Source organism: Cynara cardunculus (assembly GCF_001531365.2).
Source record: "Cynara cardunculus var. scolymus isolate 2C chromosome LG 10, CcrdV1, whole genome shotgun sequence".
Lineage (NCBI taxonomy): Eukaryota > Viridiplantae > Streptophyta > Magnoliopsida > Asterales > Asteraceae > Cynara > Cynara cardunculus.
In genome coordinates, this window is record NC_037537.1 from 18,504,558 (window position 1) to 18,524,479 (window position 19,922).

General features: G+C 32.2%; 1 protein-coding gene across 1 annotated transcript; it reads right to left on the bottom strand.

The window, feature by feature from the left end:
- Positions 1-18,215: 18,215 nt before the first annotated feature.
- On the bottom strand, positions 18,216-19,056 carry LOC112519917. The gene is made up of 2 exons (XM_025128237.1): positions 18,878-19,056; positions 18,216-18,393 (listed from the first exon to the last, which is right to left on the bottom strand). Exons 1-2 carry the CDS (start codon positions 18,985-18,987, stop codon positions 18,237-18,239), a joined length of 267 nt encoding a protein of 88 aa, XP_024984005.1. The 5' UTR covers positions 18,988-19,056; the 3' UTR covers positions 18,216-18,236.
- Between the last annotated feature and the right edge of the window lie 866 nt (positions 19,057-19,922).

Sequence of the window (19,922 nt, forward strand, 5' to 3'; positions counted from 1 at the left end):
TGCAGTTAGTTACACGAATTCAGATATGGGATGAAATCGGATAGGAATGAACGGGTTTAAGAGTTTTAAGAGTTTTTAAGAGTTTTTGCCAAATGCTTTATAATATAGTATAGATAACACAACGTGAATGTGTCGGGTCATACTTGGGCCATCCCATCTACAAAATTTTGTCACTGAAAGTTTTTCCGTGTGATCGTACAATAAAGAACGCCTGTGATGAAAAAGTGAAACTATTGTAGGTTATTGTTTGGATTCTTTTTATTTGGTAGGTGATAGCATATGAAAGTGTGCAACATTTTTCCATTTCTGCCGAAAAAAGATGGAATCCGAGTTTTATGGCCTGTTAGAAGTTGTTGAGAGAACACATGTCCTCTATATTTCATATGATGTCAATATAACACCAAGGTTTGATATCTTCTCCATATTTATGATGTGTCGATGATTCTTGTCATTGAAGATCAATAATTTTTTATTTGAACTTTACCTTTTGACCTTTGATGTTTTCTTTGTCTCTACCCAATCATTTAACTTTACCTTCTTGATCTTTGATTTGGTCGTTATAAGGTAGAATTAGTAGAAACTATTTATTTTTGTAACTTGTCATGTTCAAGTGGAGCTAGCTAGAGTCCCGGTGACCAGCTTGGGTTCCTTGATATCCTTGATGCAAATGGAAGTCGTGTTAACTTTAAGGTTCATGGTTTATATGAATTGGCAATTTGCAAACAATCTCATACTTTTTGCATACATCATGGCAAGTACTCATTTATTTTTATGCAAAGTATGCACTATTATTGTGGATTATTTCTAATGGAAGTCCCGGTAATGAACCCTTTTTACACCCTCCAACCCCGGTATGTCGGTGATTTTAAATTCTCATTTATTTGATAGAAATAACAGTTTGTTAGTATTCAACACTAAATTATCCCATGCCGAAAATTAGCATTCTGTTTTGACTTTCAAGGTCAAATGCTTAAGTTTTTACTTAAAAATTTATAAGATTTCTTATGTTTATAGTGAAAGAAATGCCATCTATGTTAGGGTTCATTTACCAAACGCTTATCCAGGTAAGCGTTTATCAAGTCACGTTACCTCACTGGATGAATATGATAAGGATCAAGAATTTTACGAGCGAGGCAAGGACCAAGAGTCTTACCCGGTAAGTGAGGGTGACGACTCTTACCACGGTAAGCGCTTACCGGGTAAATTGTTGCATACAAAGTCGTTTTGGTGGACTAAAATCTTACCTGATAAGTAATAGTGTTAAATTTCACCGGTAAGCACTTATCAGGTAAGTGTTTTTCGGGAACTTCTTGTTAATTGGTTACGTGGCTTTAGAATACCTCTCAGACGATACGTAACAACTTAAGCCGACTTCTTATGAATTGAAGATTTCTTTGTAGAGATCTAAGATAGATAAGCTTACAGGATAAAAGCGATGCCTACGACTTGTTAAGCTTTTGTTAGGAAGAAAACATGTGGAGGAAATGTCATCATTTGTTCCAATCTATCTTCATATGGGTAAGCCTTTTTCTATTACCCTAGATATCCAACTCGCTATGCGAGCCGACTAATCCCAGGCCGACCATATTTGAACTTGGGACAATGAGTCACCGCATTTGAACCTTCGTGGTCACAAGGGGATTTTTATTCGTTTTTGGATTTGAACCTGGACCTCCAGGTACTTTTGACCTTTGGAGCCAAGCTCAAATCAATAAAGCACTTCCCTTGTGGTTGGGTAAGCCTTTTATTGATCATAACCTTCATGGCTTCTTAGTATTTCATAAGACTACATTCATGATTCTGAATTTTGCAACTAACATGGTGTTCGTTCTTCAGGATTTGAGGGTTTTTGTAGATTACTTCTGCGTTTTCTAATTAAATCGGACACTAACTGGTCCAAGTTTCACTGTGATTTTTTTGGCTTCTGGAATCTTTTTGTTTTTGATATTTACAATATTGAATGATCCTAAAGGGATTCAATGCTCATCACCCTAAGAACAAATTGGTATAAGGAGGTTTTATGCTGTAGCAACAATGAATTCTTATGAGGTTGAAGTTAGTAATCAAGTAAATTTTTTATTGTATACAATAAACGTTACAGATAACTTAAATTATCTTTTTCTAGACTTTGTTTGTGTTTGGGTAAATGACACTTGTTATTTGATAAAACAGCAGGGTACAAGTCATTTTCTGCAAATTTGATAAGGAAGACTTAAAAATATTGAAGATCACGGAGACAGCTAACCAAACACGAGTTTGGTTTTTTTGTTTTTGAGGTTGAAATTGAAGACCACTGAGACAACTTCTCTCTCCCTTAAAAGCATGTCCCTCCCTGGTTAAAAACAACCTGCTCCCTTGAAATTTTTATACAGCTGTGTTTTTCTTCTTCTGAATATATATGTTGGAACCTCCCTTCTTTCCTTAAGGTCTCTTTTGTAGAGTAATCTGATAAGGTTCCGCTTATTCTCATATATACCAATTTGTTATATTCTATCACGTTTCTTTACGATGCTAGTGTAGGTTATTGGAGCTTCACAGTATCTACCAGCCGTTAAGCGATAATATTCATGCTAGAAAGAAGAATGTGCACAGAAGAAGACCCTGAGTCACCCCGGGCCGTGATGCGTGGTTAAAAGAAACTCAGGTGTTGAATCATTGTAGTGTTGAAATTAATCTGGTCAATTTCACTTTCGGGATGAATCATTGATTGTTACCGTGTTAATTGTTGAATACGATACCGTTTTGGTGGACTAAAATCTTACCTGATAAATAAGTGTTAGTGTTGAATTTTATCGGTAAGCGTTTACCGGGTAAGTGTTTGGATAAACAGTCCTTAATAGACCATATTAACATTCAATGTATATACCATTTTGTTCGTGATTTCAAGCCATACAAAACCCAAAAATTAGTATCGAGTATGATGGAGAATAAAACGAAATATGAAATAACATTTCATTTCAAGTTCCCGGCTTTAAAATACGGATGCATTAAGGTAATCTTGTAGTGTTGCTACTTCAAATCTAGGCATTAAGGTAATCTAGCCATTATTTGATTGAAACTTTATGCCCATGTTTATAACATTATCTTGTTAAAACATAAAGTCCAAGTTAATGTTGTGGTTAAAAACTTCACAAAGTTATTGACATAAGCTTAAAATTTGGAAGGTGAATTGTAACATAAAAGTGGACTTGCCGAAGTTGAATGATATCTTTCTCTTCGTCCTTTGTGTTGCTTACTTAATCTTTATTAGCTACTATCTTTGATATAGCAAATGTTTGTTCTTGAAGATGATTAGGATGGAGTAGAAGTTGATTTTAATGTTGAGTGTTATTGTTTTTAGTGCACTAAACAACAGCAAGGTGCAACCTTGGTTTACGGACTTTGTAGGCTCAAAATTGGTATAGCTAACGGGATTGTTTTATGTGTAAAAATCAAAAGCTAAAGGGGCTTTTTTCTGGCTAAAAATCAGCAAGTACGGAGCTTCTTTCTGGCGAAAATCGGCAGCTAAAGAAGCTGATGGATAAAAAATAGCAGCTAAAGGGCTGTTTTGTGGCTAAAAATTAGTAGCTAAAGAAGCTATTTGGTAGATAAAAAATCAGCAACTATAGGGACTTTTTGGATGTCATTTCAAGACTGTTTTGGGCCTTGTTTAGAGGCTGTTTAGAGCTGTCCCAGTGGGGCTCTTTACAAGAGTTTTGGGAATCATTTAGGACATGTTTAGTGAGTGGATCATTTACACCTGTCTTGAGAGGGAGTTATTTACAAGTGTTTTGAAAAGCAAGGTAGCTAAATAGACCGTTTTAGGGGTTGTTTAAGATGTCCTAGGGGGCTATTTGTAACACCTCATTCCACACATTGCATGTAACGTGTAACACCCTAAACTTTCAACACCTTAAAAGGTAATTTAAAACGAAAATACTTAACGAGAGCTAGGATCGTTATATAAAATTTATCCAACAAAAGTAATAGTATAGCGTTTACAATTCCGCTACAGAGAAGATAAATAACAACCTACTAATCTAGNCTCCAATTATCGCGGCATAGAAAATATCATCTTTCCCATAGTTCAAAGATCTCTCTTAGTAACATGAATCAAATCATTAATAGATATGTTCCACCAAAAAAAATGGTAATGGGATTTGGAGTATGAATATATTATCTATAATCCAAGGGAAATAACATCTRTACCTCACATGCTTTCTCACTCGGTATCYYATCATACATARAAGCAAATCAAACCATCTCAYGATAGGAGGTTTCTTCTATTTAAGAACCCACCATGACGTTTTCCTCAATACCCCATCATATGCATTTTCTAGATCAATGAACACCACATGTAAATTCCCTTCGTTTTTCCTACACATCACTCTGAGTCATCTAATCATGAAAAATAACCTCAGCTAATGTCCGTAGCATAAAACAAATTTGATTTTCCAACACCTAAAGTCTACCTATGATCAGTAGCTCTCAATAAGGTTCCACAAAGAAACAAGACGTTTCCACTAGTGGTGGAAAGTAGCATTGGACTAAAAAAAAAAATCATTGACTAGTCTAAAACATCAGTCTGATTCCCGCAGGTAATAAAACATACCTAAATTGAAGACGTCATCTTAGTCAAGGTAAGACCTCAAAAGTATTCGATTAAAAGTACATATGCTGTCAGCATGCTATTTCTTAACCAAAAAKGTAACATCAAAATTCTAGTTCAAAGGAAAAACCACAAATACAKGTCTTATTTCCACATGCTACATGGTGAGGTAAGTCCATAGAGGAAGATCGATAACCACAACAAAATCGTCTCCAATACTACATTAAAAGTTTAATATAACATGGCACCACCTTCTGGACATTTTCTCATTGACTTACTCATCCAATCAAATCTACTCTGACAGGGTTAACTTCCAGAGTCGTGCACAACAAAAGTTTTTCTGACAACATCCTTCCCATTCTGCTCATATTCAGTGCCCACTCAAAATAAGGAGAAAAAAAATAAGCAAGGCCAGCAAGGGCGTGAAACTACACACAAAAGAAATGAAGGGAAAGTGTAAAACTTAGCATATGTTAGTGCAACATCATTATCARCTAAACTAAATTAGGAAGCAGTATCCTTTGGGCAAAGCCTCATAGGTTTAGCACCAAGTGAAAAAAAGTAATTACCAAATACAAGAGTTCAGTTAGAGGAACCCACGTGAGCATAAACTTTACCCCAAACTAATTGGGTATTGATAAAAATCCATAATAAACAAATAAACAACTGAAATGGTAGGCCAAGTATAGTTCTCTCACAAGAAGGAAGGATTAATAGCTTATAACAAGTCTTGCTACAAGCCTGCAATTGATTAATGCTCTTATTGTGCAATAGCTCCATCATGTCTCCAATCCTGTGAATAATTAACAAGCCAGAAGCAAAAAAAATATCCATAAAAGACCCACCATACTAGATCACTTAATTCCATTACCCTCTTAAGTTTAACTGAAGAGTCTCCTCCCACAGTGCAATAATAGTCTAGACCTCTGCCAAATGAGTGATTATGRTGCAGTCAAGTCATTTGGGTTAAAGATGGTTGTCCAAAGAGTCGAGGACCTTTTCATATCATTATCCATCCCATTCCATTTATAGGTTAATCTCTTAGCTTAATCCACTACATATACACAAACAAGTCTCCTTTAAATTTCCATATACTGCCTTAAACATCTTCTAGAGTACTAGGCGTAAGCAAGAGAGTGACGGAGAGTTAGGATAGGGAAAAAGAAGTACGAGGTCAACATAATACGGTACCGACACAATCATAATTTTGTAATAACAGTGAGCTCAAGCACGCTTATGTAACAACTTACTCAAAATAACATTAGCTAAGTGAAATTTTGAATAGGTTATACATAAAGATCCTCCACACCATCGCTACAATTCATGAATTATGCAACTCCTTTGACTCTAAAGTTCTCCTATCAAGAAAAAAAAAGTCTACCCGCATCGCACAATTAATCCTTACAAAAATTTCAGCTTAAGTCTAGGCGTCTTAATTCCTCACCTAGTTCACTTAAACTAGTGCTCTRATACCAACTTGTAACACCCTAAACTTTCAACACCTTAAAAGGTAATTTAAAACGAAAATACTTAACGAGAGCCAGGATCTTTATATATTTATCCAACAAAAGTAATAGTATAGCGTTTACAATTCCGCTACAGAGAAGATAAATAACAACCTACTAATCTATATATATTTTTTTCTAGATTAAAGACAAGTATTTCTATCAATCTCCAAAAAGTCGTAACATCAAAACGCAACGCTCGAAAGTAACAAGCCTATAAATACAAAAGAGTCTTTCACGAACCAACGCTCATCTCGACCCTTTAGAGCCCCACCGCTAAAGGAACATCGTAGGATTTAGGAGAAATCCCGAAGGTTTAAGTACAAGGTTGAAAATGGCAGTCCCAACAGCGGCTACGGCTGCTTCTTCGTGACCCAACGGCTGATTTTAAATCCGTCTGCAGTGCGACCAAACAGTAGCTGTTTTGCTGCTTGATCTCCCGTTGYGCACGAACCAAAACAGCAGCTGTTTGCTGCCAAACGAGGGAAAAAAACACAGCAGCTTGCTGCCCGCTGTTGTTGCTGCAGACCGAGGGAAAGACGCAGCAGCTTGCTGCCCGCTGCTGTCGCTGCAGACCGAGGGAAAGACGCAGCAGCCTTGCTGCTCGCTGCTGTCGCTGCAGACCGAGGGAAAGACGCAACAACCTCTAGCTGCGGTTTTGCTGTTCGGGAAAGACACAACAGCCCGCTCTCATCTTTTTCCTTGCTGTTGCTGCTGGTTTGTCGGTCGGAACGAAGAAACACTTGCTGGTCGATGCTGTTGTTGCTGCATGTTGAAGGAAAGACGCAACAGCCTCTAGCTGCTGTTTTGCTGTTCGGGAAAGACACAACAGCCCGCTCTCCCCTTTTTCCTTGCTGTTGCTGCTGGTTTTCAGTTCGAGATGCAATGGGTCGAAGAGGCAGGCGAGGCTGTTTCTTCTTCTTCAAACARCCGACTGCACAGGGACTGTTTTGGCTTTCCCTTCACACARCCGGCTCCAACAGGGCTGTTTTGACTCCCTCCTCTTTTCATTTTTCCTTCTCCCTTCTTCCTTCTTCTACTTTTTGTCCCTTTCTCTCTTTTCTACTTTTTCTTTTTCTCTCCTTTCAATCAAAGAAAGGTAAGGAACCCTTCCTAAGGAAAAGGAGGTCCAATAGGTAAAACTAAAGTCAGCTACCCCCCCCCCCTTTTTTCTTTTTCTTTTTCTACAGCAATTCCAAAGAGCTTACCTCAAAGCTAGACTAGAATAAAATACTTATATATATATATATATATATATAAGTACTAATAGAGAAGAATTTGACTAAAGAAAAAAAAAAGACTAAAGCTCTAAGTATGTGGGTTAAAACGCGTACCTCATCAACGGGACGAAAATCCTCGATGTGCACGGCGTTGAGAAAAGGGAAAGATTTTCCGAGTGTTACAATTAAGGAAACCGAATTCTTGATAATTAAGGAAACCGAATTTGATAATTATTAAATAAGAAAAAAAATTAAATTATAATTAATCATTTTACTAAAACGCCCTTTACCTATTAATTAAGGTAATACAATTAATATCATAAAATGATTAGCTCATATTGGATCTCACGGTTACCACAAACTAATTAGTTCTCATTTGATTAGGCTCCTGTATATATATATATATATATATATATATACATATATACATTTATTTATTTATTTATACTGTATTATAAAGCATTTGACAAAAACTTTAAAAACAATTTTTTATGCATAAAATACTATTTATTGATGCATATTACTTAAAATTCAATATTACAAGTAAATTGTGCATAAGTACAACTTCTTAAAGCTTTATTTTTGAATTCGTATAACTAACTGGGATAAACATAATCTATACTATATTATAAAGCATTTGACAAAAACTCTTAAAAATCATTTTTTATGCATAAAGTACTGTATATTGATGCATATTACTTAAAATCCAAGATTACAAGTAAATTTTGCAGAAGTACAACTTATTAAAGCTTCATTTTGAATTCGTGTAACTAACTGCGGATAAACATAATCAAATAGAGGATAAATATCTCATTTTAAAATCTAAAAAATCTAAAATTTAATTTAGATAATTATCAAGTTCTAGCAAAATAATTAATTGTTATCTTTATCAATATCAATATCATATTATAAAACATTTGGCAAAACCTCTTAAAAACCATTTTCTATGCATTAAGTACTGTATATTGATGCATATTACTTAAAATTCAAAATTACAAGTAAATTTTGCATAAGTACAACTTATTAAAGCTTTATTTTGAATTTGTGTAACTAACTGCGGATAAACATAATCAAATAGATGATAAACATCTTATTTTAAATATAAATTTTTTAAAATATAAGTAGGATAATCATTGAGTTTTAACAAAATACTTAATTATTATCTTTATAAAAAGTTATATTATTAAACCAAAAATAAATTATTTTGTTATAAATCTAAATTAACGTATAATAAAAAATTGAATTAAAGAAGTTACATAAAAAAACGAGAATGATTAAATAGTTAATTTGATATTAATATCGATTTATTCTTTTTCATATATTCAAATTTATATTTGAATAAAAAATAAAAACATTATTGTTTTCTCAAAACCACATAAAATCGTATTATATCGATAGAGAAGAATAAAGACTAAACACTAAAATGGAGATTTATCTCGTTACATTGCGTGAGTACCCTTCTAGTCAAATATAGGATAAACATCTCATTTTAAAATATAAAAAATCTAAAATATAATTAGGATAATTATTGAGTTCTAAAATAATACTTAATTATTATCTTTATAAAAATATATTATTAAACCTAAATTAAGTCAGTTCGTTACGTTAAATTAAATTATAATAAAAAATTTGAATTAAAAAAAAAATACATAAACAAGAACTCTAAATAGTTATATTGATATTAATATTGATATATTTTTTGCAAATTTTATATGATATTTTTAAATTTATATTTTATTCAAAAATAAAAACATTATCTCTTTTTCAAAACCACATGAAATCGTACTATATCAACATGGATAAAAAAAATAAAAACTAAACATTGAAATGGAAATATGTCTCGATGCATTGCCTGAGTACCATTCTAATATATATATATATATATATATATATATATATATATAGTCATGAGAATATAACTTAAGACCACCACCATCTCTACACCTTACTTGACTGTAAGAGTGGCTATATACCATCATTCTTTTTTTGAAGATCATCCGTAGTCAACCAATTTATATCCAACATAAATCATATCTGATTTTTATTTAATCAAATTAAATCAATACAATACATATATAATAATTATTGAAACTCCTCCTTCAGATATGTTCAAAGCGTGTGACTGAATGGTTCTCTACATGCTGGTAATAAATATAAATCTTATATTTGTATGTATGAATGATGAGTGATATTTGACAATACATCACCGATACCCAAATGACGAGAATTGGTAATACAACAAATTATCAGTTTATAGTAAATTTTAGTTTACACATTTAATTATTTTGTCCTTGATGTCCAGACTGAACACGAGATATTAAATGTGTTATTTTCGTTATGTCCAATCTCTAGTTTCTTGATTCCTCAATATACTGATAAAACAAATCATGATATCTCATTTCAATTATCCGAACATGCACGTATTTCCTTAGTATATATATTTATCAAGAGACCTAGATACATCACTCATATTATAAAACGAAGGGACAAATTCTATCTCGATACATACTAGTCCTACCGTATAATACGTAAAATACCCAACAATCATAATGGTATCCCAGTTGTGGAATAATTAGAGTAAATATCAAAATACATCACGCACACACAACAAACTCCATGTTCTCAAGTTAGAATTACATGTACATTGATCACATGAGAAATACTTATGACAGTCACATGACATCCAATGCAATGTTCTCATAGCGAGTCACGTCCGGTACATAAAATCTCCATCTTATACCCATATGCAGATTCAGTTTCTTTATATGAATTCGTAAATATGCCGGTCATTATCATGTTATTTCAACCTTAAACCCGAAATAATATTTAACTAGGGACATTTAGAATATATTATTCTAAGATTATTTATTATGAATAATTAAAAAACAGAATATAATATAAACATAATAAAATGACAAACCTTTTATTTATTTATTAGTTTCATAAAACAAAACTCAAAATTACAATTATCATATGATTGGTTTTTGAGCATTTACTAACATGATGATCCCATTTTTAAACCAATAAACTGACTTATATGCCTATGGATCTGTTGCATTACAATCTAAATTCCACAATCCCAATTGAATGACCAACACACTCGGAGCATGTAACTTTCAAATATACATGTTAAATTGCATATAACTCCAAAAGCTCGACTTAAAGCAAATAAACCGGACAAATATCCCCAAGCCTCATTTGAGTAAAAAACGAACCAAAAGCTCAACAACTCAATTGACTATTCAATAAAAGTCATCATAAAACAGTGAAACACATTTACCCAGCGATCATGCAAACTCATGCCCCAAAAGTATGATTAACTCAAAAATCCATTATTGGTTGAGACAAATCATTTTCCAAATGAAATCATACTATTTACATTTTCGTTGTGTGTCATAAATAAAAATGCATTTATCAAATGGTTTATAACACCAAATACACTAAATGTGCATTAACACCAAATAGTTCCCCGAAGAGGAATAAAGCATCAAAATCTCTCACACTTTGCGGTTTATTTATCAAAATGTCCAAAAACCCCAATTGTAGACAACTTACAAGATTTATAAAATTAAATGTACCAAAACACAAATCTCATCAAATAAGTCACACATTTGATAAACATAAAATAAAATATCCCAGGACTTCAAAATAGAGATTTTTGACATGTATAAAGTTTTCACAAAGCAACTTGAACTCACCTTGTTATGTTAGGTTAAACTTAGATTCTAAATCCAAAACTTTAGCTTCATTGGCGAAGGTTTGAAATCCACAAGCAAATCCTTCCAGTAACTTTTCAATATCACTTTTCAAGATCACTTTTCAAGATCACTTTTCATGGCTAGAGTGCTCCAAAAACCGTCCAAAAGCGATCCCAAAGTTGCCCAAAATCGTCAAAAAGGAGAAAAGGTGAAAAAGAATGAGATTTTGGGTAAGAAAACCCTAAAATTGGCCTTAAAAAATCGACCATATGTCTTCCGAGGACTTTTGGTGTGACTCTCGCACAGTAAGTCGCCTGCGTCCAAAAGGGGCTTATGCGACTTTTTGTGCTAAACTCGCGCATAAACTCATTCGGGTAAACGACGCATAAATCCGTCCGTGTATACGACTCGCGCATAAACTCGCTCGGTCATCCCATCCGCGTGTAAACCCGCTTGGGTATACAACACCCACAATCAAGTAGTTGGTCCACTTGCGTGGTTCTATCCTTCTACCAAACTATGTATTATACGGATTTATAAAATTTAGGGCGTTACAATATCCATCTAAACATGTACTAAAAAAACAAATTAGCTTATAAGCTAGCTTATGTTTACCAAACAGTGCCTTAGTCTAAAATATCAAAATAGAACCAACTTTAACCTAAGGGATTGTTTACCAAATTTTATGGGTAAATACCCACTTGGGTAAGAGGTCTGATCGAGATAAGACATCTGACTCTAGTAAATGCTGATTAAAATTTGTTGTTTATCAAATGTTTTGCATACATATTTTTTAATTCCTTTTTACTTTGTGAAAGTGATATTATGAGCTTTTATTACAAAAAAATTAGAAAGAATGATTAGAATCAGTTTTCCACCAATATCCATTGAATATTAGATACTCGTGTAATGTAGTGAGATATATGTCGATTTTAATGTTTCGTTTTATTCTGTCCCTATAAATGTTTTAATACAGTTTTTATGTGGTTTTGAGAAATGAATAATGTTTTTATTTTTGAATAAAATATAAATTTGAAGCTATCATAAAATTTCGAAAATAAATATATCAATATTAATATCAAATTAACTATTTAAAAGTTATTGTTTTTTATGTAATTTTTAATACAAATTTTTATTATAATTTAATTTAGATTTAATAACGAAGTAATTCATTTTTTTGATTTAATAATATAATTTTTTATAAGGATAATCATTCATTATTCTGTTAGGATTCAATTATTATCCTAATTATATTTTAGACTTTTTATGTTTAAAATAAAATGCTTATGTTGTATTTGATTATGTTTATCTGTAGTTAGTTACACGAATTCAAATATGAAACTTTAATAAGTTGTACTTACACATAATTTAATTATAATCTCGAATTTTAAGTAATATGCATCAATAAACGGTACTTCAAGCATAAAAAATGGTTTTTAAGAGTTTTTGTCAAATCCTTTATAATATAACTAGAATGGTACTCGCGCAATGCAGTAAAATACATCTTGATTTTAATGTTTTATTTTCTTTTTTTTATCTCTGTCGATGTTATAATACGATTTTATGTGTTTTTAAGAAAGCAATAACGATTTTATTTTTGAAAAAATAATAATTTTGAAGATATCATAAAAATTTGAAAAAAATATCAATGCTAATATCAAATCAACTATTTAAAAGTTCTCATTTTTTATGTAATTTATTTTTTTGTTATAATTTAATTTAAGCTCAATAATGAAATAATTTATTTTTGGTTTAATAATATAACATTTTATACAGATAAGAATTAAGTATTCTGTTAGAACTCAATGATTATCCTAATTATATTTTAGATTTTTTATATTTAAAATGAGATGTTTATCATGTATTTGATTATATTTTTCTCCAGTTAGTTACACGAATTCAGATATAGAGCTTTAATAAGTTGTACTTACCCACAATCTACTTGTAATCTTGAGTTTTAAGTAACATGCATTAATAAACAGTATTTTATGCATAAAAAATGATTTTTAAGAATTTTTTTCGAATGTTTTATAATATAGTATAGATATATATTTATTTATTTTAATGGAAATTACAATGTATTTAAAAGCAAAGTTATTGGGCTACATTTACATGGGCTTAACGGAGCCTGTTAATAAAATAAAAGGTATAGACCTGAACCGGAGAAACCCATTATCAATCCATTTCATTTTCTTGAGAATTAAAAAAAAACCGGTGAAATAATTGATTAAAACTATAAGTGAAATATATGTAAATATTATTAATATTTTTTATAATTATATTAATTAAAAAAAATTCAATTTAGTTATTATTCCGCTTATCAAAAATCAAAATCTATAAAATATAACAATAATAATAACCACAAGAGTGGTGCATGATTGTTTTGAGCTTGACTTCAAAGATCAAAAGTACCAGGAGGTCACATGTTCATATCTAAGGAGGAATAAAAATCCTCTTGTGGCCACGAATGTTCAAATACGGTAATTTCAAGCTATCTACAAAGCAGGTGGTCGTCCTTGGATAATCATTAGATTGACGATCATGTGGCTTCATCTTTGAGAGCGAGAATGCTTACGTGGTTGTACTGGAACAAAGTGTCTCACATGCATTATTATATAAAAAATGGGAAACACGTTTTTTTTGGGTGTGGTTTGTACGTTTTAAAACATTACCTAAAATGAAATAATTATGAAAAAGACCCCTATTGTATGCATTATTAACGCCTTTAGTACCTCACCTCACCTCTGTTAAGCAAAATGAGTTAACTCAAGGGTATATGGGTCTTTTCATAAAAGTATATTAAGAAATAATTTTTAACTTCCAATAAGATGATACCATATGTTAATTCACCCAACATTCTCATCCTCCTGCTTCCATCCTCGTAGACGTAAACCTTCCCTCCCCTAATTGTTTTCGACATCATTGTCGTCTCCAACCTCCCCACCACCACCACCACCACCACCGAGACCATCTCCGACAAAGTCAGGGCAATGTTGACCCCAACATATTGTCAACAGTGAATAGAATATTGTCATATACATATGGTAACTGGCGTGTGAGTCCTCTATTTCACAGTTACACAATCACGACTTACTAAGCCACTGTTTTGGCAATAAGCATAAACTTTCCACACCTCCGTTCGTTCAAAAATTCAAACTACATTTCAGGTGTTTTACAATCATTTGCAGTTAACCAATAACAGAGGTTTTACATATTATCATGCTTGATGATTTCTTAAATTTGCATATGCATTTACATTTTCATGACATTCAAACAATGTTCTCGATTCTTGTAAATGATTGCTGCTGAGTTTTGTCCTACATTACATAGTTGGGGACTTATTTTGTTTGGGAGTCGGGACTTATCATGTTCTACATACTTGAGGTACTGGAGACTTATTTTTGGTAATGTTTATGTAGTCGTAATTCACTATGTCTGATTTTCTTGAATCTACAGTTTACAATTTATTGAAAATCGGAGGTGACTTCTTTAATACCCCTCCATCAGTATTTTAGGATTCAAGTGCCTAAAAAACATTTGTCTACAAGTAAGGAGAGAAAAAAGGGAGTTATGAAGGGGGTTAGTTTATACAAATCAAGCTTCGTACAGAGCAAAACATAATATAGGATATTGAAACAAATATATTCAAGTGTATCCAAAATCAGTAGCAATTATGACATTAAATTGCACAGTCAATTACAAACAAAACTACAGATCCTAATATCCATTGATATTCCGCTAAAATCAAAACCATCTGTCACACCATGGCCAACTCTCATCTGAAAACAAAACAAAATGAGACAACATGGTTTAATCATATTGCCAAAGATGGTGTCCCACTACATGATTGTAGTATACCTACACGTGGTTTACTTGGTATTCTTATTTTCCAAACTTATCTAACAAAAGGGTTTTACGTTTGCACACATGAATATAAAAAACTAGGGGTGACAATGGATCATGTTGGGTTGGTTCGGGTTCAACCCATTTATTAAACAAGTTGAAAATTTCAACCCAAGCCAACTCATTTAATTAAATGGGCTGAGATTTTTCAACCCAACCCAACTTCTTACTTAAATGGGTTGACATCAGATTGATCTGTTTATGATTTTCTTAACCCAACCTGTTAAATAAATGGGTTGAACCTGGGTTGACCCATTTAATTTTAAAATTTTAAATAAAAAAAGGATTAGACTATTAATTTTTTTTTTTGAATAAAACACAACTACAAATACAAACAAATTGTTCAAATTTGAATAAAACACAACCACAACAAATATATTGTTCAAAATAAGTTGGATTGGACTTTGGAGGCGATGATGGAGTAATGGACCAGAGGCTTTTATTAGGGTTTCATGATGATTAAGAATAATGGAGGCGATTGAAATTTGGAGTTTCATCTCACGACGGTAGGATTTTTAATTAAGAATAAAACAAAATTTTAGAATACTAGATATAATATTAAGAATAAAATAAAATTACATAATATTTTAAATGAGTTGAAAACAGATCAAAAAATTCAACCCAGCCCAACCCATTTATTTACATGAGTTAGGCGGATTGACCCATTTATTTAAATGGGTTGAAAATCTCAACCCAACCTGCTAATTTTGGGTTGGGTTCGGGTTGGGCCATCTTTTGCCACCCCTATAAAAAACCAACAAGAACTCCTTATATATATTCACCATGGATCAAGATATTTTTAACTCCGATGATAAAAAAAACATAGATTAACGCATTATGAAGTCAATGAAGCATATCAAAACACTTTTCTCGAATATCAAGTTTAATTCAACCATGAAGTTATTACAATAATATTTCAAGGCTCGGTAATTGTGTTTATCAAACAAAACACACACACGAGACAAATGATTCATAATGAATAACTAAATATCAGATGTATCACAATATAATCGACATGAGAGTCGTTCCATTATACAGAAATATCTAAAAACCGCCAAACTAGAGATATATAGAACACATTCATTGAAACCAAATATCCCGAAAATGATAAAGACGTATTAATGACATCTATAAATTTATGTCTCTTTAATGCTAAAATTATGACTTAATTGCTCCTAGCGTCTTAATTGATCGGTTACGAGATTCCAAAAATACCAACTTTCAAGAAGTTTGAGAATCAAACACTATTAATCTAATAATTTTCGTCATTGGACTTTAAGCATCAAAATAAATATATCTTGAACGAGATATGAACCCAGTAGGTAAAACACGTTAAATTTTACAATTACAGTATGTTCTGGAAATTATTTAGATCGAGAATTCAAGATATAATAATGAACTTCTCGAACAAAGATTAAAAGTGTAAATATTTTTAAAGTATACACTTTCTGAATTATTTTTTTAAAATATTTTTTAAAAATATTTTTTTAAGGAGGGGCTCATAACTATAAAAAAACCAAACCCTTTTAATATACTAGAAGGATATTCGCGCAACGTAACGAGATAAATCTCGATTTTAATGTTTATTTTTATTATTATTTGTCTTTATCGATATAATACGATTTTATGTGGTTTTGAGAAAACGATAATATATTTATTGTTGAATGAAATATAAATTTGAAGATAACATAAAATTTTGAAAAAAATAAGTCAATATTAGTATCAAATTTACTATTTAATAGTTCTTGTTTTTTTGGTGTAACTTCTTTAATTCAATTTTTTTTATTATAATTTAATTTAGATTTAATAATAAAAATAATTTATTTTTAGTTTAACAGTATAATTATTTTTATAAAGATAACAATTGAACATTCTGTTAGAACTCAATGATTATCTTAATTATATTTTAGATTTTCTATATTTGAAATAATTGTTTATCCGGTATTTGATTATGTTTATCTACAGTTAGTTACACGAATTTAAAAATGAARCTTTAATAAGTTGTACTTACGCAAAATTACTTGTAATATTGAATTTTTAATTAATATGCATTAATAAACAATACTTTATGCATAAAAAAATGATTTTTTAAGAGTTTTTGTCAAATACTTTATAATATAGTATTAATAAATAAAAATAAAACTACCCCAAAACGTAGTAAGAAAAAAAGAGAAAGAAACTTGGAAGCTCCAAAGTGAACAAGATCTAAATACAATGTTTACAATTTTACTTTTTACCTTTTTTTTCAACCACAATGATTAAAATTTTTAGTTATATAATTTTATAACGATATTATTATATAAAGAAAAGTTCGGTTGCAGATTCATTTTCGATTGTGAACGGGAAGATAAAGGAGACTGTGCTATGTATTACGTACAATCCATATTCATCATGAATAATGAACGTGATATTCATAAACTATTCATCATTAATGATACATTTTTCATGATGAATAATACACCATTTATGATGTATGATGAATAACTTGTTAATATACTCGGTTCACAATGAAACTTAGGTTTTCAATTAAACCTGCTCCTTGTATAAACAATAAACCATTCATGTGGATGGGAAAAAAATCCTTATCTCAACCACAAGGGTAGTGTCTGATTGGTTTGAGCTTGGCTTCAAAAGTCAAAAGTACTAGGAGGTCCCAGGTTCAACATCCAAGGAGAAATAAAAACCCCCTTGTGGCCATGGAGGTTCAAATGCGGTGACTTCCGGCTATCTGCAAAGCAGTTGGTCGCCCTGTGATTAGTCGGCTCGCATAGCAGGTTGGATATCCAAGTTAATAAAAAAAAATCCTCATCTCCCGTTGGGGGATCCCGATCCAAACAAGGACGAAGATGGGATGCAATTATATTCTCTGGTCCTATTAATGACGGGGATGGGGTACAATTATGCGGGAAGGGATGGAATTGGGATCCTGAGATACCCAACCCTATTGTCACCTCTGTGTCGAGGTTCACGTCTTGAACCCGACATAATCGTGTTCTAACAACTTGTAATTTATGTATTAAAAGTTGTTCTCTTATAATGGATTTGACCATTTCAAACACCCAAAATACATCATCAACCAAAACTAGCATTCCCAAAATTTGTCTCATAAAAGTCTCTTTCTCCTCTTCTACCATCCACCAATCAAACCCCATCACCATCACCATCATCATCATCATCATCATCATCTACAACACCAAGTTTCATAATCTCCCCTCCATCATATTTCTTGATTTCAGAAAGGGATTTCAATTCGATCTCACATAATATTTATATATATATATATATATATATATATATTTTTGGGAATTTTATGATTCTAATTTTATGCCACAACAAGTGTTCCTGTTTGTACACTACTAGCTTTGGTGGTTTTCTTGGTTGTTTCTGATGATTTCTTGACTCTCCATCTCTTCTCTCTTGCCTCATCAACCTCAATCTGTTCTTGCCTGCACTCTTTGCTGCAAAATGGATTGTTCCCTCTGAAAAAAACAAAGATTTCCCATTAGAATTCCCAACCTAAATTCACATGGTACAACCAAAATATGCACATGGTACAACCCTTTGATGCACCAAACTATATGCCTATATGGATTAAATTGAGCCAAGATGGGTGCTTTTCTACTCAATAATTCAAGAACCAAAAAACCCATTAAAATCTTGAACATCCAAATATGCCCATGGTACAAGTCTTTTATGCATGAAATTGGGTGTTGGATCTTTGAGTTGATGATATCTAAAGCAAGATTTTGATTGCACAACAAAACATACACAAGGTACAAGCCTTTTATGCATCAGATTCGGGTTTTTGGAATTCTTGCTGGAATTGATGATGAATCAAGATGGAATTTTGAATCTTTATGTTGGGATTTTGATGGGGTTGACATCTGAAGGCATAATTGTAAAGGTACAACAAAGACAGCATAAGGTACAACTCCATGATGCAGGAAGGGGGGTTTGCAATACCTGTACATGAAGATATCACTGTTATGACCCAGTGATTTTGAACAAAGAGTACACGCTTCAAGAAAGTGGGGATCTTCAACCCCTGCGTAAGATAGCATCCTAGAACTCATTGTGTGTAATAACAACCTTACTGTTGCTAAAAGTACGCCTAGTGCGTAGGTTTGAGTGGGGGCACTGGAGATAAAGAGAGAGTGGGGGAAGGAATTCAGGCTGTGGAGAAGTCTTCATTTATAGAGCCCCTGGTAAGAGATAAAAAGATCCGGTGTAGGACGGAGCAGGGAACGTTAATCTAAAACTAACGGATTTGTGACACGTGCTTAAACCCCACCTGTTGTAACGGAAGTCCCGATGCAGAGGATTATAAATCCCCTTGTTCCGAAAACCAAGGGGCTGCATCCATCGGCTCATACTTTATATTTTCATTTTGGTCCTTTTAGTTTGAGATTTTTTTCATACTAGTAAAAAAGTCCTTTTTTATTACAATTCTTTCCTATAAAAATTGTAATCAATTTCATCATTAAATGAGTTAAAATCATGATATAAATCAGGGACGGACCCAATAATTTTTGGATACGGTGACATCATATAAAACGGTTGCACTTTTTAGAATAAAATGATTGCATCTTTCACGAACCTAATTTTTTTTACTTTACCACAAAAGAACAACACGATGGCACATGCCACATAACCACCCCTCTAGATCCGTCTATAATATAAATATCTGATTAAAATAATATCAAACATCTTTCAAAACCACCGGAGCCAATAGCAAGGAGAGTGGCTTAGTGGGTTGTACAATACGCATCAATTACTTGTACACTATTTTTGTATATAAAATAATAAATTTAATAAAATAATAAATTTAATTGATAATAGCTAAAAAATCAATGTATCCATCGTTTTCGATGATTTTAAATTCTTCCACCATGGAGATGACAAAGCGTGGCCCCTTTCAGAATTGTTTAATTACAATAAGACCCCTTGTTTATTCACTTAATTCCAAATACCCCTCCATCTCCATCTTATATTTCAATAATGTCCCTAT

Excerpts from the sequence above, each read along its gene's own strand:
- LOC112519917 (XM_025128237.1), bottom strand. The coding sequence starts at position 18,987 with ATGAGTTCTAGGATGCTATCTTACGCAGGGGTTGAAGATCCCCACTTT. Across the intron at positions 18,394-18,877 it reads AGTGATATCTTCATGTACAG|AGGGAACAATCCATTTTGCA; the intron begins GTATTGCAAACC and ends TGTTTTTTTCAG.